Source organism: Zootoca vivipara, chromosome 6 (assembly GCF_963506605.1).
Source record: "Zootoca vivipara chromosome 6, rZooViv1.1, whole genome shotgun sequence".
NCBI classification, from domain to species: domain Eukaryota; kingdom Metazoa; phylum Chordata; class Lepidosauria; order Squamata; family Lacertidae; genus Zootoca; species Zootoca vivipara.
The window spans coordinates 87,184,497-87,207,827 of NC_083281.1; the positions used below are offsets into that span (position 1 = coordinate 87,184,497).

At 48.0% G+C, this 23,331-nt stretch overlaps 1 protein-coding gene across 5 annotated transcripts in view; it reads right to left on the minus strand.

Moving 5' to 3' along the window:
- TMCO4 (transmembrane and coiled-coil domains 4) overlaps positions 1 to 23,331 on the minus strand; it is a 75,721-nt gene that overhangs the window by 46,544 nt on the left and 5,846 nt on the right. For 4 of the 5 annotated variants that reach the window (XR_004692894.2, XR_009557816.1, XM_035121124.2 and 1 more), the window contains exons 2-13: positions 21,665 to 21,852; positions 20,476 to 20,650; positions 18,329 to 18,356; positions 17,368 to 17,503; positions 15,817 to 15,914; positions 14,157 to 14,300; positions 12,863 to 12,982; positions 10,340 to 10,504; positions 7,765 to 7,901; positions 6,700 to 6,784; positions 1,466 to 1,583; positions 4 to 121 (exon numbers count right to left, since the gene is read on the minus strand). Coding sequence is in view for 3 of the 5 variants with exons in the window: in XM_035121121.2 (XP_034977012.1) it covers positions 4 to 121; positions 1,466 to 1,583; positions 6,700 to 6,784; positions 7,765 to 7,901; positions 10,340 to 10,504; positions 12,863 to 12,982; positions 14,157 to 14,300; positions 15,817 to 15,914; positions 17,368 to 17,503; positions 18,329 to 18,356; positions 20,476 to 20,650; positions 21,665 to 21,852 (1,512 nt within the window). In the remaining 2 variants the exon portion in view is untranslated. The remainder of the gene's footprint in view (positions 1 to 3; positions 122 to 1,465; positions 1,584 to 6,699; positions 6,785 to 7,764; positions 7,902 to 10,339; positions 10,505 to 12,862; positions 12,983 to 14,156; positions 14,301 to 15,816; positions 15,915 to 17,367; positions 17,504 to 18,328; positions 18,357 to 20,475; positions 20,651 to 21,664; positions 21,853 to 23,331) is intronic. The other variant, XM_035121125.2, reaches the window with a different exon arrangement.

The window sequence follows — 23,331 nt, forward strand, 5'->3', positions numbered from 1 at the left end:
TACGATCGACGAGAGATCCACATTCACCATTCTCCTGTCGTCCAGGTTAACTGGCTGAAGTCCAGCGACGTTGAGTTGAACAGAGGACGTCCGGTAGACATATCTCAGCAGCCAGTCTCCCCTGGGAGGAGAAAAAGGAACCACCACTACTGAGCAGCCATATCATTAAACCGACTGAAGCATATAACCGGATGGGCCACCAAACCCAGGGATCGGGATCCCTGTGACTCTCCAGATGCTGCAGGCCCATCATCCTGGAGCATTGCCCATGTCGGCTGGGGCTGATGGAAGTCCAACTGCACCTAGAGGGGCACAGGATCCCCATCCCTGAACTAGGCCATCACTTGCCTTCATTGCCCCTAGCTCCCGCTATCACAACTCTACCTTCTCTGAATGCAGATGATGCTGGACCACAACTCCCACCCCTCCGTGGCTGTTCGCCATGCTGGCTGGATAGCGGGCCAGCTCTGCAAGTGATGGCAAGTGATGGTCTAATTCAGGGATGGGAAACCTGGGGAGCTGCAGATGTTGCTGAATAACAACATCCATCTCTCCTTGGCCATTAGCCATGTCATCTGAATAGCTGATAGAAGTTTGGGTCCAGCAACAACTAAGAGGTTGCCAGGTATCACACCCCTGAACTAAACTGCCACTTGCCTTTACTGCCCCTAACTCCCACCATGACAACTCTGGCTTCATTTAATACAGGTCTTTTTTTTTTTAAAAAAATAACCTTTATTGAGATTAAAACAATACTATACATAAAATACATACAAATAAAAACTACAACCAAAACATAAATCAAATCCGCCATTATACAAATCTTACATTTTCTTCTTATAAGTTGACTTCCACTCATCTTTATCCCGTGCTACAGATATACTTATTTGTACTGCTTTGAATCAATTTCATTTTGGAATCTCTACAGAATATTTGTTGTAAACCCAAGTCTTTTCAGATATTCTCCAAATTTTCCCCAATTATGATTAAATTTCTTATAGGTACCCCCTCTTATTGCATTTGTCAGTCTGGCCAATCAATGTAACTGATTACTTTTTCCTGCCAATCTCTAATTGTAGGCGTCTCCTGTGATTTCCACAATTTAGCGATTAAAATCCTTGCCGCTGCCACTGAGTACAGGAATGCTTTTTCGTCCTGTTTATCAATTCCCTCATCTACCATGCCCCATAGAAATGATTCTGGAGTTTTTTTTATGTTGTATTTGAGTTTGTTTGTTTTTTGAAAAAAATACATTTAATACAGGTCTGGCCCTCTTCGGTGCCTAACTCTCCTTCCTTCCTTCCTTCCCACACACAAACAACACACCTCGCCTCCCAGGAAGAATATCAAGGCAAAGACATCAGACCCAGCAATCTTTTTCAAGAGACCATCCAAACCACACGCTAACTTTTCCAAATGCTTACAGAAAACCAGCCCGCCCGCCCCATTTTTAGGGCCTACAGACCTGCAGTAGCCGTTGATGATCCTACCCGAAACGACCTTGGCAATTTGCTTCCAGTATTTGGCTTCCCCTTCCACTGGTGCCCCCAGGAGGACCACATCTTCGACGATGCCTCTGCAGTCTGAGAAGAGAGGGAGCCCACCCACCCCACAAAGCATCAGTGAGACGGCCTTGGAGGACAATGCTCCAGAGATGTGGCGGCGTCTTGGGAATGGCTGGTTGCTGCTTTCGAAACGCCGCTTGGGGAATCTGGCGCCACGAAACACAACAATGTGTGTGTGTGTTTACCCAGAAGAAAGCTGCACTTAATTCACAGGGACTCACTGCCACGTAACCATGCATACGGGGAGGCAGTCTCAAAGAGGGATCCAGATTCAATGAATGCCTAGTTTTATCCAGATTCTAGCAAAAGCCAGTGTGGCCTGTTGGTTAGAGTGTTGGACTAGGAACTGGGAGACCAGGGTTTGAATGCCCACTAGGCCCTGAAGCTCTCAATGGGTCACATTAGGCCAGTCACTGCTTACCATCCTAACCTACCTCACAGGGTTGTTGTGGGGATTAAATGAGGAGGGGGAGAACCATGAGCGCCAATTGGAGCTCCTTGGAGGAGGAAGAAGGTGGGATAGAAATGCAAGAAACACACAAGCGAGATGGACACCGAGGGTTGTCTCCAATGAAGGGCACATTCACACCTTATATTTGCTTTCAACAAACATGGCTTCTCCCAAAGAATCCTGGAAGCTGTAGTTAGTTATGGGTGCTGAGAGTTGGTAGGAGATTGCCTCCCTTTACATTCCCATCCCAGAGCTACAGTTCCCAAAGTTCCCTGTGAAGAGGGATGAACAGTTAGCCACTGTGGGAATTGGGAGTTCTGGGAGAGGAATAGCGGTGCCCTAACAATTCTCAACAAACTACAGTTCCAGGCTGGGAACGTTCCCCTACCTGAAACCCCAGGGAGCCGTTGCTGCCGGCCTGTGTTGACAATACTGAGCTGGATGGACCCACAGCCTAGATTCTTTTCCTCTCTTTCGAAGGACCACAGCTCACAGCACCTGCTTTGCATGCAGGGGGTTCCAGGATCAATCCCTGGCATCTCCAGGCAGGGCAGGGAAAGATCCCCTGCCTGAAAGCAGGGAGAGATGCTGCCAGTCAGTGTAGACAATACTGAGCTAGATAAGCCAAAGGCCTGATTCAGGATAAGGCAGCTTCTTACATTCCCAGGTGCGAGCGCCTGAATGTCTCCTCGGGAGCAGGTGCCACTGAATTCAATGGGCCTTAGCCCCTGCTAAGCACATAAAGAATTGCAACTTTTAATTGTCCGTCCCTCCATGCATAGCAGGAGATTGGACTAGATGACCGTTGGGGTCCCCCCTTCCAACTCAACAATTCTATAATACCTGCTTGTACCCAGGGCTAGTCCTACTCAAAGGAGACCCATCAAAACCAATGGACATTACTAAGTTGGGTCCATGTCCTTCAATGTGCTTACTCCCAGTAGGACTTAGTTAGATAGAACCTTTGAGATTTACTTATTTTTTCCCCCAACACCCAGAGTACAACCAGTACTCAAGCAACGGGGAAGACAATTTTTTTTAAAAAAATGATTGCAAATAACTATCAAAGCAGCTGCAGGCAGCCCTCAGGAGCAACTCAATTTACAATCTACGTTCTGATTCTTGGATTTTTTCCTAGAAGGGTCTTTTTTTGTGGGAGGGCGGAAGAGGGGGGGGGAGAATAAAGAGGAAACAAAAAAGATAAGACACTTCCAATTTGTCATTCTGAATGATCCAATTTGGGCAGATTGTAAGACTTATTCTAAGTGCATGCCAGAGAAAAAAGGAGTTGGCGGGGGGGGGGGAGCAATTTCTGCTGCCCAAAAAGGAATTCATAAGCCTGATTTGACTCATCCTAATTTGAATAGCAGCAAGGTTCTTTTGCAGAAGAAGTTCAGATGAGGGGAGGACGGATTCTGAGTGAGCATCACATTCAGGTAATGTGATCATCGCGTTTGCAGCTTGCGGCTCCTGACCTTAAAACCACCCCCTGTTTAAGACTGGACAGTGGGTGGTGGAAGGGTTGGGGTTGGAGGGAAGCTCCAGGCTGAATGGGGTGCATTCTGCATGGAACCTCCCCCCCCCAAAACACACAGCTACTGCCTAGTGCATTGGATGCTGAAGGAGCAACTGGAAATCAACAGAGTCGCCAGAGTTGCCTGGCAACCTCCTCCTCCTCCTCCCTCCTCCCCATCTCATCTTTCGGCCCCTGCACAGCCACCCAGTCTTAAGCCTGCGTGATCGAAAAAAAGGAGAAGGGAAAGAGGGCTGTGCAGACGTGCCACTGGGCTAGACTACTGCAGCACAGTGCTTGTGGGGCTGCCTTTGGAGACGGCTTGGGAAAAAATCACAGCTAGCTCACAACCAGGGAATTCGTCGCAGTGGTGCCTTGGCAAATGGGCTGGCCCTTGGGTTTGCTGTTGGGCTGGATGCAATTGCTCTTTTTCCTCGTTAAAGCCCTTGGTGGTTTGGGTCTAGCCCAGGCATCCCCAAACTACAGCCCTCCAGATGTTTTGGCCTACAACTCCCATGATCCCTAGCTAACAGGACCAGTGGTTGGGGAAGATGGGAATTGTAGTCCAAAACATCTGGAGGGCCGAAGTTTGTGGATGCCTGGTCTAGCCTGTCTGCACCCAAGGCTTTTTAAGAACTTAAAAACATAAGGAGAGCCTGCTGGATCACACTAATTGCCCGTCCTGTTCTTGCAGCAGCCGACTAGGTGTCCCAAAGGGAAACCCGCAACAGGATCCGAGCACAAGAGCCCTCCCCCCTCCTGTGGGATTCGGAAGCAATGCAGATTCCAACGAACGCAGAGCAGAGTCATCATGCCTATTTGCCATCAATAGTGCTCTCTTCCATTAATTTTTTTTTCCAATCCTCTTCTAAAGCCATCTATCTTGGTGGCCATCCCTGAGTCCTGAGAGAATGTCCTTAGCAGGTGCTGAATAGAGTGCAGTAAAGACACCTTCCTGGTGCCAAGAGGCATAGAATCACAGAATTGTAGAGTTGGGAGGGACCACCAAGAGCCATCTAGTCCAACCCCCCCTCCAATGCAGGAATCTCAGCTAAAGCATCCAAGACAAATGGCCGTCCAACCTCTGCTTAAAAACCTCCAAGGAAGGAGAGCCCAGTGGGAGTCTGTTCCACTGTCAAACAGCTCTTACTGTCAGAAAGTTCTTCCTGGTGTTTAGTCGGAATTTCCTTCCTTGTGACTTGAAGCCGACTTGGTTCCGGTCCTACCCTCCAGGGCAGGAGAAAACAAGTTTGTTTCCTCTTCAGGGAGTTCTAAAGTGAATGTGCTGCAAGGAGGGGAGAGGGCTCTTGTGCTCGGGAGCTGCTTGCAGATTTCCCCATTGGCATCTAGTCAGCCAATGAGAGAACAGGATGGACTAATGGGGACATTGGCCTGATCCTGATATGTCCTTGAGGCTGAGAGTTGAGGCTGGGGGCAGCAGGAAGAAGCAAAGACAAGGAGCGGGAGTTGAGGGCTGTGGATTGCCACGCAGCGATTTCAACGCAGCACCCGGAAATATTGGTTAGTGTCCCTCCCTTTTCAGTGGGGATGCGCCTCGTTATATTAATTGGTACAAATCGTCCCAACATAACCGTCTGCGGGAAGGAAGACTGGGACACACACACACGCATCGACGAGAGATCGTGACCATTCGATTCCTCGTTGCCGCCAAGTGGAGCTATTAATATGGGAGGGTGCGGCTCGTGTTAACAGTTGGCAGATGGCTTTCCAAGTTAAATAGAAGAAGTGTCGGGCATGGGGGTGGGCAACGGCAGCCGAGAACGGCGACTTTTAAGGAAAAGGAGGAGGAAAACAGGATGGTGTGCGAGGATGCAGAGACTGCTCGGGTGGACTTTTAGCAACGGATGCTGTTGTGACGAAAGAGCCTCTGTGGGAGGCTTGGAGGCGATCCCAGGAAGCCTGACGCCATGACACTTCGAGGAGGAAGGCACCAGCTTTTTGTAAAACGTTGCCTGGACTGTTACCTATGTACCTGGCCAATAAAGTGCACTGGGCAGGACGGGGCCTCCTGCAGATGCTTTCTTTATGATGGATAGGCCTTTAGGGTGTGGCCCCCTGCAGTGGTACTGTACTCTTGGGTCCAGATAGCTCCATACTGCCAGCACTGACTGGCAGCAATGGCGCATTCCCAGCCCAACTGGAGATGATGCTGGGGATTGAGCCAGGACCTTCTATAAGCAAACAGGTGTCCTTCCCCTTTGACAGGGTTTGCCACCTGCACAGGCCTGCAGCAAAACCAGGTTCTTTCAGGAGTGCACCTGTAAGTTACATACACCTTTTGCCACGTCCCTGAATTGACCCTAGCCAATTCAGATGTGCAGGGTCCCTTTGTGGTAATCACAAAGATTACCTCTTCTAAGATTATGTGATAATCTTATAATTATGTAATAATAATAATTAGGGTGCATTGCAACCCGAGATCATAGAATTGGAAGAGACCACAAGGGCCATCCAGTCCAACCCCCTGCCAAGCAGGAAACACCAGCAAAGCATTCCTGACAGATGGCTGTCAAGCCTCCGCTTAAAGACCTCCAAAGAAGGAGACTCCACCACACTCCTTGGCAGCAAATTGATCTCCGCACGTCGCCTTTCAGCTGGATCTATTTTCTGCGTGTGTCAATTCCTTTGGAGTGAGCCAAGTTGTGTTTCCCCTGGAGTTCTCCTTGTACCTAGCAGAACATGCGCCCCATTCTCTCAAGACAGAGTTGGAAGGGATCCCCAAAGGTCATCTGGCCCAACCCACTGCAATGCAGGAAGCTCCTTGTGCTTTCAGTGTGCCTAAGGTTCTCAAAATTGGGTCTCCGGCTGTTGTTGGGACTACAACTCCCATCATCCCTAGCTATCAGGACCAGTGGTCAAGGAAGATGGGAACTGTAGTGCAAAAACGGCTGGAGACCCAGGTTTGGCCTAAGTGGTCGGTTTTGGAGCCGCCTCCTTTCATTCGGATTGGCCCCTGTTGGTACAAAGGGTGAGAAGACTCCTTTTCAGTGGCTCCCCCTTTCATGCTGATTGGTCGGCCCTGGGATGCTGGAAGCGGAGACCCTGCTACAAAAATAGCAAGGGGTCTTTGAGACACACACCCCACGACCATGGACCACTACGCTGCTGATGAAGAATGAACAGTGTCTCAGCTTATCTCCAGCACGCACCTTCCTCCTTGGCCATTTCCTGGAGGCAGAAGTAGATGACCCGGGCGCCAAGACTGAAACCCATCAAGGTAACCGGCCGCTTGCCCTGGAAGGGGAAAGAACAGAATGACAGAACCCAAACAAGCTTAAAATCTCAAGCTCCCTGCCTCGAAAAAGCAGTAAAGATTACCACTTGATAGTGAAAAAGAAAGAAAGATTTTGCCTGGCTGGATCATGTCCTGGAAATTTGGTGATGCTTGCCTACATGCAGGGGCATTTGGCATTTGCAGGGATTGATCGACGTGACAGAGAGACTGTGTTTAAACCGTGTTTTGATGTATTTGCCACCCTGAGCTCCTCTGGGAAGAAATTCATTAACAGCAATGATTTGCGGTGGGTTAGACTAGATGACCTTTGGGTGCGTTCCAACCTGACAATTCTACAATTCCGTAGTGGCTGAAATGTAGCCTACTGTACAGATGTTAAGAGTCGTAAATCCTCACTCAGCCATGACTTTAGCATGGCCACTGCCCCTCTCAGAATAACCTACCTCACAAGGTTGTTGTGATGATTTATGGATTGGTGGAGAACCGGGCATGCCAACTTGAGCTCGCTGGAGAAAAAAAGGATGAGCTACAATTGCAGTAAATAAACTGAAATTGATGAGCCTCAGTTAGTCATGCCCATTCATTTCAGTGGGTCTGTTCCGCGTAGGACTAACACTACCACCGTGATAATAAATGTTTTCCCCACAATTCTTTCTTCCTGAGGATAAGCAGATTTACTTATTCATTGTGTTCCTATTGCACCTCTTATTCCAAGGAGCTCAAGGTGGGTTTCAATCAATCTCCACAACAACCCTGTGAGGTAGCTCAGGCTGGAAGAGTCACCCAGTGAGCTTCATGGGTGAGTGGGGGGTCTGAACCCTGGTCTCCCAAGTACTAGCAGTTCCAACGCTCTAACCGCTACACCTCACTGCTCCGCCAACTGAGCCAGGACCCCCTCTTACTACAGAGATCCCACAGAGATTTTTCCCAGCTCAGACACACTTGGACTCGGGTTGTGACCGTCAAACCACCTTCTTACCTGGTGCCGGCTGAGCAGGATTCGAGCCAGGTGTTTGCCGACCTCAGACGAGCGGTGGAGACACACTCCCCAGGGGTTATCAATCACGCTGGCCACCGTGAGCAGGGAGGCAGGTAATGCGAGAGCGGTGACGATGCCTGGGGGGTGGGGGTGGGGCAGGGGAGAGGAAACAGGACAGCTGGAAATCAGAAAGCTACATAATAATAATAATAATAATAATAATAATAATAATAATAATAATATATTTATACCCCGCCCATCTGGCTGGGTTTCCCCAGCCACTGTGGGCGGCTTCCAACAGAAAAATGAAATAAAACAATCTATTAAACATCAAAAGCCTCCCTAAACAGGGCTGCCGTCAGATGTCTTCTAAAAATCTGGTTGCTGTTTTTCTCTTTCACATCTGATGGGAGGGCATCCCACAGGGCCGGCGCCACCATTGAGAAGGCCCTCTGCCTGGTTCCCTGCAACTTGGCTTCTCGCAACGAGGGAACCACCAGAAGGCCCTCGGCACTGGACCTGAGTGTCTGGGCAGAAGGATGGGGGTGGAGACGCTCCTTCAGGTATAGAGGACCGAGGCCATTTAGGGCTTTAAAGGTCAGCGCCAACACTCTGAACTGTGCTCGGAAACGTACTGGGAGCCAGTGTTATGTGGTCTCGGCGGCCGCTCCCAGTCACCAGTCTAGCTGCCGCATTCTGGATTAGTTCTAGTTTCTGGGTCACCTTCAAAGGTAGCCCCACGTAGAGTGCATTGCAGTAGTCCAAGCGGGAGATAACTAGAGCATGCACCACTCTGGCGAGACAGTCTGCAGGCAGGTAGGGTCTCAGCCTGTGTACCAGATGGAGCTGATAGACAGCTGCCCTGGACACAGAATTGACCTGTGCCTCCATGGACAACTATGAGTCCAAAATGACTCCCAGGCTGCATACCTGGTCCTTCAGGGGCACGGTTACCCCATTCAGGACCAGGGAGTCCTCCACACCTGCCCGCCTCCTGTCCCCCACAAACAGTACTTCTGTCTTGTCAGGATTCAACCTCAATCTGTTAGCCGCCATCCATCCTCCAACTGCCTCCAGGCACTCACACAGGACCTTCACCACCTTCACTGGTTCTGATTTGAAAGAGAGGTAGAGCTGGGTATCATCCGCATACTGATGAACACCAGCCCAAACCCCCTGATGATCTCTCCCAGCGGCTGCATGTAGATGTTAAAAAGCAATGGGGAGAGGACAGAGCCCTGAGGCACTCCACAAGTGAGAGAGCCCAGGGGTCCAAACACTCATCCCCCACCACCACTTTCTGAACACGGTCCAGGAGGAAGGAGCAGAACGACTGCATGACAGTGCCCCCAGCTCCCAACCCTTCTAGACGGTCCAGTAGGATGTCATGGTCGATGGTGTCAAAAGCCACTGAGAGATCCAGCAGAACTAGGAAACAACTCTCACCTTTGTCCCCAGCCCGCCGGAGATCATCAACCAGTGCGACCAAGGCAGTTTCAGTCCCATGATGAGGCCTGAATCCTGACTGGAAGGGATCCAAATGGTCCTCTTCTTCCAGGCGTGCCTGGAGTTGTTCAGCAACCTTCCATACCAATGCAATACAATGCAAGAAGGCTGATCGTCGAAGAATTGATGCTTTTGAATTATGGTGCTGGAGGAGACTCTTGAGAGTCCCATGGACTGCTAGAAGATCAAACCTATCCATTCTTAAGGAAATCAGCCCTGAGTGCTCCCTGGAAGGACAGATCGTGAAGCTGAGGCTCCAATACTTTGGCCACCTCATGAGAAGAGAAGAATCCTTGGAAAAGACCCTGATGTTGGGAAAGATGGAGGGCACTAGGAGAAGGGGACGACAGAGGACGAGATGGTTGGACAGTGTTCTCGAAGCTACGAACATGAGTTTGACCAAACTGCGGGAGGCAGTGCAAGACAGGAGTGCCTGGCGTGCTATGGTCCATGGGGTCACGAAGAGTCGGACACGACTAAACAACTAAACAACAACAACAAGCTGTCTCTGGTGAGGGCAGCATCTGCACTGATTCTAGTTCTAAACCGCATTGAGGTTTTATTACAACCAAGCAGCATATAAACCTTTTGGAATGAAGAAAATAAAGCAGATAGAGTCCTGCGACTTTCTTCTTTTAAATGTGTTGGGGATTATTGAGTTGTCTTTGTTTTTAATTTTATTAAGTATTGGGGGGGGGTTATACTGTAATTGTATGTTGTGAACTGCCCTGAGATGATACCGTATAATAATAATAATAATAATAATAATAATAATAATAATAATAATAATAATAGAAATAGTAATAATAATAATATTTATACCCCACCCACCTGGCTGCGTTTCCCAGCCACTCTGTACAGGTATGGGACAGCGTACAAATTTTAATAATAATAATGACTAGGAACTTGATTTTCTTTTTAAAAAAGAAACGGTAAGTATATCTGGCTATCCGAGAGTCATGGGATAATTGAGCGAGAGGGCTTCAAATTGAAGCAACCGGTGGATGGAGGAACATAGACTAATCGCGGGGAAATAACCGCCCAGAGTGGATGACCACCAACCACTTGCCTGATAAGACAGTGAATTTCAATGCTTCCTGAGCCACGACGTTGACCAATCCATTCAGCAAAGAGTCAAGGGTGTTGCCCAGCTCCATCAGGTACTTGCTCTCCCAGGCTAAGCAATACTGTTCTTTGGACTGCAGCAGGCTGCTCCAGGGAGCCGTGAAACTTCCTAAAGGTAGGAAGAAAAAGTTGCAGACACAAAGAATTAATAAGACACAGATGGGAAGGGGGCGGTGCAGAATCCATGCATAACACACACTTCCTGAAGCAATAAGCGGGCTGAAAAACGCAGCTGCCTTTCAAACGTCATGCTCTCCTGAATTTTGTAACGCAGCTCTTTAACAAATATTGTGTATACACAGAAAGAAGTGTTTTTAGGGAAGCATGGACACAGAAATAGGAATCGGGGGGGGGCATACATAATGCATTATATTATGGGGAGGGGGGACCGGCTTGCAAAAATGAACATACTGTATTAGGCAAAACGTGTGTCTTAAAGAAGACTGTTCCCCAAAATGCATGCAGATTTTGGTGCTATTTAAGAAATGCAAACTGACGCAAGAGTGCGATGTGCTGAATTCAAGACTGGAAAGGTGAGAAACGGGGAGGAAGCAAAACTGCAAGATTCAGCCACCCTCTGATGCAAACAGGCTTTGCTTTGTCATGGTCGTGGATAAAATTTTATCTCTCTATTTATTTAGAGTTTCAGTGCCCTGCTCTTCAGTCCCAAAGGCTCCCAGAGCGGCTTACGAACCATCAAAACAAGACAGTCCCTACCCTGCAGGCTTACAAGCTAAAAACCGCGACACACAAGGGAAAGCGGACAGCGAGGGAAGAGGAAAAACCAAAACTCAGGCATCAGTTTCTAAACAGTTGTTCCTATAATGACCAGCTGGCCCAGTTCAGGGGCAGGAGGTGCCCGATGGAGCTGCGCTTTTGGCAAAGTTGATGGAATGAGCCTTCTGCTTCCCATCTCTCCCAATGAGGCCGTCTGATGGGATGGGTGCCCTCAGGTGACAGTTGCAGGGAGAGGAGGCCTGATCTGGCACAGCAGAGCCGAATTAGGGAGCCCTGCTTCCCAGTTCTCCCACTGCTGGAATGTCTACCCCCAGATGATAGTTGAAAACCCCCTTTATCAGGGGTCAACAAACTTTTTAGGCAGGCGGCCGGTCCACCATCCCTCAGAACATGTGGTGGGCCGGACTATATTTTTTGGGGGGGGGGGTGAACGAATTCCTATGCCCCACAAATAACCCAGAGATGCATTTTAAATAAAAGGACACATTCTACTCATGTGAAAACATGCTGATTCCCGGACCGCCCACGGGCCGGATTTAGAAGGCGATTGGGCTGGATCCGGCCCCCAGGCCTTAGCCTACCCATGCCCTACGTCAACCCTGATAGGTTGGCCATTCAACCCTGATAGGTTTTCCTCCAACTCTGCTTTAACATATAGGTGTTTTTCTAAAAACAAACAAACAAGCAAACCCTTCATGCTAGGATAACTCCAGAGGTGTTGCAGTTTTGTGGTAGGGTATTGAACCAGGTCTTGAAAGATCATGCCTGCGCTGTGCATATTAGTGCTGGGAGCAGATTCCTCCAAGGCAAAGGGCCAGCAACACTGCGTTGTAAAGTGGTGGCTGGGCTCCTCTGCTGCCTTCGAAACCTCTGCAAGAGCACATTAACACCTTCACCCTTTCACCCAGGAGTTTCTCCCCACAGCTCATGGGACGCCGCTTGTTATTAAGAAAATAAACTGGTGGGAAAGGCAAACGGAAATAGATTGTAAAAATAAAACAAAACATCTTTTGTTTTATAGAGCAAACAGGTTTAACGAGAACAGCGTCCTTGCGAGACTTAAATAGCAAATTGTCCCCACAAGCAGCAGAGCCAGGAACATTTGCTAAGACAAGAATCTACCCCGGGCGAGAGTGTTTACAGGATCAGATTGTAAGACAAACAGTTTTGGGGGGGGGCATGTGTTTCCAGATGAAAACAATCCCATCTGTGCACCCAGGAAAACTTCAAACCTGCCATTGATACCGTGCCAATCTGACCCACAATTCTGCCCCCTGCCAGGCTTCGGCCCTGCTATTGGCCGTGCTGCTGTGATGCCATGGAATCTCCCCAAACGTTGCTGGTAGTATTGGGGACACTCTCGATTTCTGATATTCAGGCCGTTGCAGATGTGGTTGAGAGGGAGGCAGGAGCCAGAAGGTTTGGGCAGATCCCCAGTGTTCACAAAAGTACAAATATTTTTAGGAGGGAAAAGGCTAAGTGTGAATGTGTGGAGGGGGGGGGGGCGGCGGCGGCCGGGGACCAAAGCAGCCCGACGGGGACTGAGCATGCTCAGCAAGCCACGGAATGTTGATTTGTTACAGTGGTTGTGGTAACCAAGAAATGGTTGGGGAAATGAATATGCTGAGAGAAGGCATGGCTGAATGCCAGGAATGCTGGACTGGGCGGCCCCACCGCACGCTGCAACATTTTTGCTGCAGCGCTCCCCTTTTGCTTGCCTCTTCCTTACCATATTTGCCGGTCGTGAGCCAGCCGGTGATGGCTATGGTGAGGTGGAGCTGCCTCCCTTCCGTTAAGGGCAGGAACTCAAACTCTTCAATGGCCCCCACGCGCTTCTTCATCTTGTAACCTAAACGGAAGGGGGGGGGAACAAGAGCCCCTCTTATAGCTTGCCCTTTGTCCGCAGGCCTCCAGGGCAGGTTACGTGGCGGCCAAGTTGCATAAATGGACATTGGGCTCAACCAATGAGAATAATAATTTATTATTTATACCCCGCCCATCTGGCTGGGTTCCCCCAGCCACTTTGGGCGGCTTCCAACAAAACATTAAAATACAGAAATCCATCAAACATTAAAAGCTTCCCTAAACAGGGCTGCCTTAAGATGCCTTCTAAAGGTCTGGTAATTGTTGTTCTCTTGACCTCTGGTGGGAGGGCGTTCCACAGGGTGGGTGCCACTACCGAGAATAAGATCCGTTGACTGTCAAACCAGCCACTCCCAGCTTTACTGCATTTGCACAGCGAGCAATAATTTTTAGAGGCTGAGCTGCGGAAATAGCCAAACACATAGGAAATAAATAACAGCGAGGAAAAACATCATGGGGACCCAAAGACAGGGTTTGGGTCACAGATTTGCCGCTGCCTGTTGTATCTTTTATTTGCACAGCGACTGTGGACACAGGATATGTGGATTTTGTATGTTTTGGATGTTTGTTTATTTTCTTTTTCTCTTTTCTTTTCTTTATTTTTAAAAATCAAATAAATAAAAAGATTATAAATATAAATAAATACACTGCTTGGCAGCAGCTCTCCAAAAATTCAAACAAGGTCCGTCCCCCCCGAGATGCTGGAGATTGAGCCCGGCCCCTTCTGCATGCAACGCTTCCCCACCTGAAATCCCGGAGAACTGCTGCCAGTCAGTGCAGACAACACTGAACCAGATAGTTGCAGTTTGCGCAACCCACTAAGGAAGGTAATAAAAATTCAATAAATGGTAACGGTTAATTGAACATTTGTTAAAAATCCAATTAAAACGTTTCAGTTTGATTAATTCAAACTTGATCCAGTGACACCAGTTTTGGGAACTCTTGATAGTCATGGACACTCGCTTGCCTCCGAGCGCCCCCTGCCAGGTAATCCCACCACCCCTACCACAGAGGGGGCTACTGCCCACTTAGGGAACCACTGGGTTAGGGTCCCTAAACAGATAGGTGGACACACTGCCCCCCTGCTTCCCCCAAGAGAGCCAGATGCATAGAAGAAGAGCTTGCTTTGCCCCCAAGGAACACCCAGTGATGTGGCTTACCTGTGAGTCCAGCTCCCGCAGCTCCAAAGAGCGACCCCATGACAGCCATCCCGGCCACCGAGCCGAGGGCAGCGGCCCCAGCGCTGCCAATGATTGCCGTCGCTCCCGTTGCCACCAGGGGGGCAGCCAGGCCCCCTGTCAGACCTAAAAACAGAGTAGATGTTGTTTCAACTCCTGGCAGAGGGTCGAGTGAAGGGGAACCTCAGACCTGGGAGCAAAGCGCAGATCCCCAGACCCTTTAGTCTCAGGGTCGTGGGTTTGAGCCCCACGTTGGGTAAAAGAGTCCTACACTGCAGGGGGGTGGGACCAGATGATTCTCGTGGTCCCTTCCAACTCTACAATTTAGGATCCTATGAGGAACGGCTTAGGGAGCTGTGTATGTTTAGCCTGGAGAAGAGAAGGGGTGATAAAGGGTGATATGATAGCCATGTTCAAATATATAAAAGGATGTCATGTAGAGGAGGGAGAAAGGTTGTTTTCTGCTGCTCCAGAGAAGCGGACACGGAGCAATGGATTCAAACTACAAGAAAGAAGATTCCACCTAAACATTAGGAAGAACTTCCTGACAGTAAGAGCTGTTCGGCAGTGGAATTTGCTGCCAAGGAGTGTGGTGGAGTCTCCTTCTTTGGAGGTCTTTTAGTGGAGGCTTGACAGCCATCTGTCAGGAATGCTTTGATGGTGTTTCCTGCTTGGCAGGGGCTTGGACTGGATGGCCCTTGTGATCTCTTCCAACTCTATGATTCTATGATTCTCTGGACTTTGGGAGTCTCTCATTCCTTCTCTCCTAAACCACTGAAGTCATTCATTCCGCAGACCAAAGCTCTAATTCGAAAAAAGAATTTCTACAAAACAAAAAGAAACTTTAGTCCAAACTTTTGTTATTAGACTGGGAAACAAAAGACAAGCTTGTTAAAGCCTCAATGACACACTGGGCAATAGATATAGGACACAATATAGATTTTAACCTCTGGGGAAAACTCTGGAAAAGTGACTTGAAGTCTACAGCATATTATTCTTTGAAGGAGAACTACTTGAAAATCATTTACAGGTGGTATTTAACTCCGAATAGGCTTGCTAAGATGTATAAGACTGAATCAAATAAGTGCTGGAGATGCAAAGAGTTTGATGGAACATTCTTTCATATGTGGTGGACTTGTAAAAGGGTATTGGGAAATGATCCATAATGAATTGAAAAAAAGTTGTGATTTCATGTTGTAACCGCCCTGAAACCTGTGGGTACAAGGCAGGCACCCCCAAACTTCGGCCTTCCAGATGTTTTGGACTATAATTCCCATCATCCCTGACCACTGGTCCTGTTAGCTAGGGATCATGGGAGTTGTAGGCCAAAACATCTGGAGGGCCGCAGTTTGGGGATGCCTGGTATAAGGCAATATACATATTTAATAAATAGTAACGCCATCGTAACTCTGCCTTCTTTCAATGCAGGGACCTTTAGCCCAGGTTAGCTGCTGAGCAACGGATCCCATCGTCCCTAACTGTTAGCCATGTTGGCCAGAAGGGTGGGAGCTGGAGTCCATCAAAATCTGGAGGGCCACAGGTTAACTAGGCTGGGTCTGGAGGAGCAAGTGGCCGCAAGAAGGTGAGAAGCCGGCTGCCCCTAGCTGGCACGGACAACAAATGGGGGTGCGGTGTCACTCACCTATTACTGTCCCCCCACCAACAGTCGCCAAGCCAATCAACAGGTACCTCTTCAACCTCCTGTTTTTCTCTTTCTTCTTCCGTGCAGCTGCTGCCGTCCTGGCGGTGGCAGAAGAGATGGGCGTGAGAGTCTCAACAGCACCTGCACTTCAGAACTCCCTGCCTATTGATATCAGCCAGGTGCCTTCATTGAACTCTTTCCAGCACCTTTGCAAACTGGTTCCCCCCTTTTATTTTAAGAAAAGGGCTTTCATAGCACTGCGCTGCTTTTACCCTCTGTATTTTACACACTTGGTTTTTTTTATATCGTTTCGACTCTATTAGAATTGGATTGCTTTTTAACAATTATCTATAATGTATTATTTGGGGGGGGACGCGGGTGGCGCTGTGGGTTAAACCACAGAGTCTAGGGCGTGCTGATCAGAAGTTCGGCGGTTCGAATCCCTGCAACAGGGTAAGCTCCCGTTGCTCAGTCCCAGCTCCTGCCAACCTAGCAGTTCGAAAGCACGTCAAAGTGCAAGTAGATAAATAGGAACCGCTACAGCGGGAAGGTAAACGGCATTTCCATGTGCTGCTCTGGTTTGCCAGAAGCGGCTTAGTCATGCTGGCCACATGACCTGGAAGCTGTACGCCGGCTCCCTCGGCCAATAGAGCGAGATGAGCACTGCAACCCCAGAGTCGGTCATGACTGGACCTAATGGTCAAGGGTCCTTTACCTTTATAATGTATTTTTAGCTACCTGAGTTTTATCTGTGTTGCTTTAAGTTGTGCAATCTGGGGGGAAAGATGGGGTATAATAATAATAATAATAATAGTAATAATAATAATAATAAGGCTTTTTTATGGCTGAAAACATAACCAGAAATTATAATGGTAATAAAAGAACAGTACTGGCAATACTTACCTTGAAAATCCTTCCTAGCGATTTGGCAGCTTGCGTAGTGAAAACAGCAGCTATTAAAATATGTACACAGGCAATTTCCCAGAAGACCAATAACAGCAGCTTAAACCTATTTGTTTAAGGGAACAACCCTGCACCTCTGGCTGGCAGCTGATTTTTCATAGGGACCAGACTTGCAATTGCGCAAGGTTTCAAGGACACCTGTGGCAAAGGGGTTCTTAAACCCTTCCCAGCATGAGGACGTAAACGTTGTGCTGTTGTTTTTTTTAAATGGCTACTAGCCACTATGGCCGTGCTCTGCCTCTACAGCTGGATACTAGTTGCTGGAAGCCGCAGGAGGGAAGAGGGCTCTTGAGGCGTGATCCCTACTTGTGGGCTTTCCAATTGGGGCATTTGCTTGGCCACTGGGAGAAGATGATGCTGGACTAGATGGGCCACTGGCCTGGTTCCTTGCAGGGCTATTCTTATGTTCTTACAAAAGAACTCTCCTTCCCTGGAGGTATTTAAGGAGAGGTTGGATGGCCCACCTGCCATGGATGCTTTAGTTGAGATTCCTGCATTGCAGGGGGTTGGACCAGATGGCCCATGGGGTCCCTTCCAGCTCTACGATTCTATGGCTCTATGAAAGCATCTCTGGGGAAACAGCCTTACTCAGATTCCTCCTCCTCTTCCTCCTCTTTCAGGCACTCAAGCAGACGGTCCTCCGAAGCTTCCAGTTCTGCCGGGGGAATCCGCAGCAGCCAGGCGATGTGGGAGAGGAGAACCCTCGCCCGGGCGTCGTAGGCGCCTGGAAGGCAAGGAAAGAGCAAAGGGCCATCAAATGCAGCCGGTCAGTGTCTCTCCCCCCTCCCCTTAAATTTTATTTATGCTTTTTAGATTTATACATTTCACTAATTGTCCAATCATTATAACATTTCAAAACTTGACTTCCTTCCCCCTCTTTCTGCGGTTCCTTAAATTTGTTTTTAATATCTTCCGCATATCCAAATTAACTTAATTTGGTCATTTATTCATCTTTAAATATATACTCTTATAAAACTGCAGGTTATTACAATAATCCTGTCAATGTTCTTGCCTCTTATTGTCTGACAAGGTAATCCTTATTGTCCCCTAGTTAATCCCCACTTTAGGAACCATTGGTTTAGAGCACGCATAGGCAAACTCGGCCCTCCAGATGTTTTGGGACTACAACTCCCATCATCCCTAGCTAATGGGACCAGTGGTCTGGGATGATGGGAATTGTAGTCTCAAAAAAACATCTGGAGGGCCAAGTTTGCCTATGCCTGGTTTAGAGTGTCGGACTAGGGCCTGGGAGAGACCAGGGTTCAAATCCCTCCCACCTGGCCATGAAGTTCACTGGGCGACCTTGGGCCAGTCACTGCCTCTCAGCTTAACCTACGTCACAGGGTTGCTGTGGGGATTAAATGGGGTGGGGAACCACGTATGCCAGTCTGAGCTCCTTGGAGGAAATGGTGGGATAGAAATGCAATAAGCCACATAAAATCACACCACATTTCCCTGAAATCATTTCCAAGACTGTTGTCTGCTTAACAGTTTTATATTTTTGATAACAACTCAGAGGAGAAAGGGCCCCCCCTCAAATCTCACTTACCGTCCTTGAGAGAGAAGGACACAAGATCCTAGAACAGAAGAAGGTGGGGGGAAGAATGATGAGAACATATTAAAAAGGGAAGCCCTTTAAGTGCAGGCTTCTGAACATGCACAAAAGTCTCAATTTAAAATGCACTTGATCTTTGGCATTGATGTGCCCGCGTAGTTAGCCATAACCCCTGCAACCAACAGCTAATCTTTTCTCTGAGAAAATGGGGGTACACAAAATAAAATGAAAAAAGAAGGTTGTGTGCAATTTTATTCTCATTCAGGCTAGGCTAACTTAGGGTCGGCCGATGCTAAAGTCCTTCTTTGCAGAGTTAAAGCTGTGCAACTTGCTTCCATAGGAGGTGGTGATGGCCACCAATTTCCACGGTTTTAAAAGAGGACTGGGCAAATCCATGGAAGAGAAGGCCACTAGCCACAATGGGAATATCCTGCCTCTGAATGTGAGTTGCTGAGAACCACATGTGATGTGTTCAGGTCCTGCTGTGGGGCTTCCTGCTGGGGTATCTGTTTAGTCACTGTGAGAGCAGGATGCGGGCCTGAACGGGTTATTGGCCTGATCCAACTTCCTTGGCATATCAGTGGATACCGAAAGGATCCATTGAAGGTGGAAAATCTGAAATCTGTGGTAGCTCAGGACAGAACAGCTGCTCAATGGTGCAAGTTCTAGTTATCTCCAGCTTGGAGTGCTGCAATGCACTCTATGTGGGGCTACCTTTGAAGGTGCCTCTGAAACTGCAATTAATCCAGAATGCGGCAGCTAGGCTGGTGACTGGGAGCGGCTGCCGAGACCACATAACACCGGTCTTGGAAGACCTATATTGGCTCCCAGTACATTTCCGAGCACAATTCAAAGTGTTGGTGCTGGCCTTGAAAGTCCTAAACGGCCTCGGTCCTGTATACCTGAAGGAGTGTCTCCACCCCCATCGTTCAGCCCAGACACTGAGGTCCAGCACCAAGCGCCTTCTGGCGGTTCCCTCGCTGCGGGAAGTGAGGTTACAGGGAACCAGGCTGAGGGCCTTCTCGGTAGTGGCGCCTGCCCTGTGGAACGCCCTCCCATCAGATGTCAAGGAAATAAGCAACTATCTTACTTTTAAAAGACATCTGATGGCAGTAGGGAAGTTTTTAATGTTTAATGCTGTATTGTTTTTAATATTTGGTTGGTAGGTGCCCAGAGTGGCTGGGGAAACCCACCCAGATGGGCAGGGTATAAATAAATATATTATTATTATTATTATTATTATTATTATTATTATTATTATTATCATCATCATCAGAGGAGACTATTCCGAGTAGTTCAGAAACAAGCTAAGCAACCACGTGGCTTATGCATTGTTAGTCTTAAGTTATTTTGAGGAAAGGCCACCTTTTTCTAACTAGAGGTCAAAAGCTACATTACTAAAAGTTCACAGAGGTCCATCTTGAATAAAATCATCTGCATATAGCTGGAAAACTACCATATATACTTGAGTATAAGCCGACTTTTCCAGCACATTTTTAATGCTGAAAAAGCCCCCCTCAGCTTATACAGTACTCGAGTGAGGTGGGAGGCGAAGGCGAAGGGACGAGCGGCCCAAAAGGAGCCCTTTCTCGCCGCTAGTCCCGCCGCCGCCTGCCTTTTGCAAGGGCAGGCACAGGAGCTGTGGTTAGGAGAGGCGCCAAGCTGTGCGCGGCAGAGGCGGCGGCAGAGGGATGAGCGTCACGAAAGCAGCCCTTTCTTGCCGCTGGACCCGCTGCTGCCCGCCTCTCGCTGTCGGCGGTGGCAGAGGAGGAACAAGCAGCCTGAAAACAGCCCTTTGGGGCTGCTCCTTCCTTCACCGCCGGTTTGTGGTGTGGTGAACCAGCTTATACTCGAGTCAATAAGTTTTCCCAGTTTTTTGGGGTAAAGTTAGGTGCCTCGGCTAATATTCGGGTCGGCTTATACTCAAGTATATATGGGTAAATATTTTTTTTCCTTCTCGCTTTCTCTCTCTTTAAAAAGCATAGCAACTTGTCTGCAGATTACGAAAGTGCAAGTAGATGGAGGATCTGCACCAGAGATCCTTCCAGTTAAGTCAGGCTCAACAGCAGTAAATTTTTGCCAAAGCATTATAACCTTTTCTCGGCTTCTTCACAGCGGTGCTAAGGTGGAGTTGAACCTACCTGTGTAATGATGCTGGGGTCATCTTTCATGAGCGGCTCCTTCAAGAGGATCTGTGCAAAGGTCTCCGTCCCTTCGCCCCCCAGACCACCAACAAACGCCAGCATGGCAGGCAGGACGGCGTCTGAAAGCTGCAGCCATTCCACCAGGCTCTCCACAAAACCCGTCCTATACGGCCTTCAAAACGTATACAACAAAGAAGACAAAAATGGTAAGCAAGCAGGGCCCAAGCACAAAAGCAACTCTCCCCTCCTGCCCTTTCCAACAGCTGGTATTCAGAGCAGACCAAAAGCCATCCTAGCTAGTAACCATTGATAGGCCTCTCCTCCTCAAATTAATCTTCTTTTAAACCTTGTTTTCCCCTGCTCTGGCAGGTAGGACTCGAACCAACGGCTTCAAGTTACAAGTAAGGAGATTCCGGCTAGACATCAGGAAGAACTTTCCGACAGCAGGAGCTGTTTGTCAAGTGGAATGGACTCCCTCGGGAGACGGTGGACTCTCCTTCCTTGGAGGTTTTTAAGCAGAGGTTGGAAGGCCATCTGTCACGGATGCTTCAGTCGAGGTTCCTGCACCGCAGGAATCCCTTCCAACTCGACAATCCTATGATTCTATGATTCATCCAAGCTGGTGGCCATCACTGCCTCCTGTGGGAGGGAGTTCCACAGTTTAACTCTGTGCTGTGTGAGGACGGACTTTCTTTCATATGTCCTGAATCCCAGTGTTGAGTTTCATTGGATGCCCCCCCCCCCCAGTTCTTGTCGTACGAGAGAGGGGCAGAAAAGCTTCTCTCTATCCAGCGTTTCTGTGATGCGTGTCATTTTACAAACTTCTATCATGTCGCCTTTTCCTCGCCTTGTCTCTAAACTAAAAAGTTTTGCACACGACTTTGAGGGAAAAACCTTTCCCCAAAGGGGAGTCGCTGCATCCCCTCGGATCATTTGAGTTGTCCTCTGAAGCTCCTACTCCCCTCATTATCTTCACAACCCTGTGAAAAAGGTTAGGTGCGGAGATAACAACTGCCTCAAGTTCACATTGGGGAGCTTCCTGGCGGAGTGGGGATTCTCCCCAGCCAATGTGGTGCCCTCCATAAGCTGCAGACTACAACTCCCATCATCCCCCTCCATGCCATCAGGAGGAACAAGCACAGAACAGAGCAGGACTTGCCATTCTCTCCTTCGCCCGAGAGCCTACCTTTCCTCTTCCTCAGGAAACAATGATGCCAAAGAGACAGCGCAGAGGGCTGCGTAGGCAAACTTCCCCGGGTCGCCCAGCTGCCGGCCCACGCATTCGGACGCCTCCTCCTTTTCCGGCTGTGGCTGCGCCAATCTTCCCCAGGGCCTCCACCGCTGCTGGCGGTTGGCTGCCATTTTCACCAGCTGCTGCAGAAAGGAGATATGTACAGGGAATAAACATGCAAGAATATATATCTATATCTATATCTATATCTATATCTATATCTATATCTATATCTATATCTATATCTATATCTATATCTATATCTATATCTATATCTATATCTATATCTATATCTATATACACACACACACACACACAGTGGTGCCTCGCTAGACAAATTTAATTCGTTCCACAGGTCTTTTCTTATAACGAAAAATTCGTCTAGCGAATCCCATAGGAATGCATTGATTTTTTTTGAATTTTTTTCTGCCCATAGGAACGCATTAATTGAATTTCAATGCATTCCTATGGGAAACCGCGATTTGCTAGACGAATTTTTCGTAAAACGCATTCGTCTAGCGAGGCAACCTCTGCTAGAAAAAACCTTTAATTAAGCGGAAAATTCGTTAAGCAGGGCATTCGTTAAGCGAGGCACCACTGTGTGTATATATATATATATATATATATATATATATACACACACACACATACAAACACAAATATACAGTCGTATCTTGGTTCTCGAATGTAATCCATTCCAGAAGTCCATTCGACTTCTGAAAACGTTAATAAACCAAGGCGTGGCTTCTGATTGGCTGCAAGTGCTTCCTGCACTAAAGCGGAAGCCACGTCAGACGTTCAGCTTCCAAAAAAACGTTCAAAAACCGGAACACTTACTTCTGGGTTTCCGGTGTTCAGGAGCCAAAACATGGGTACCAAGGTGTTCGAGAACCAAGGAACAACTGTATCTAAAACTTCTCTGTCCGTGCCATGGATAGAGTCCTGGAGGTGAGGCAACCCTAATATATAGAGACACCTCTATTGGGTCGATGCATCTGAGAAGTTGTGGAGCCCCTTTATGAATGCCAATATTACTGGGATAAAGGCGCTGTTCATCTGTACATGAGATTCATTTTTCAGGGCCTTGCTGGTGGAACCGTAATCTGCCTCAACATAAACCCAACGTGTTGTCCGCGCAGGGCTGCAGAAGTCACAAAAAATGAACCTGTGCTCCAGAACTGCCATGGGATTACAGAGCCTGTTTTGCACTACGCTGATTGCTTTAAAGCTGTCAATAAACTTTCTTCCATATAGCTGCAATGGAGAAAACTACGCATTGCATGACATTTCAATAAGGACATTCCTTTATTACACATATAGTGGAACTGTCAATTCCAAGACAGCCATCGCCACGAGCCTGGCAAATCTGACAATCAAATCACACGAATATTCTTTCTTTATGTGAAGACGACTTTTAATCTCGCTGTTTTTCCTTTCATGACCTGGACTTTCTTACTTAATCCGGATGTAGCTGCACTTATTTTACCTATTTGTTCTGTTTTGTGTGTGTTCATTTCCATCTGTTGTCATAATTGTTCTGTTTTTTATACATTATAAAAAGAAATTTTAAACACTCTTCACACACACCCCAACAAAACCCAATTTTCCTTCTTTTTTTTTTA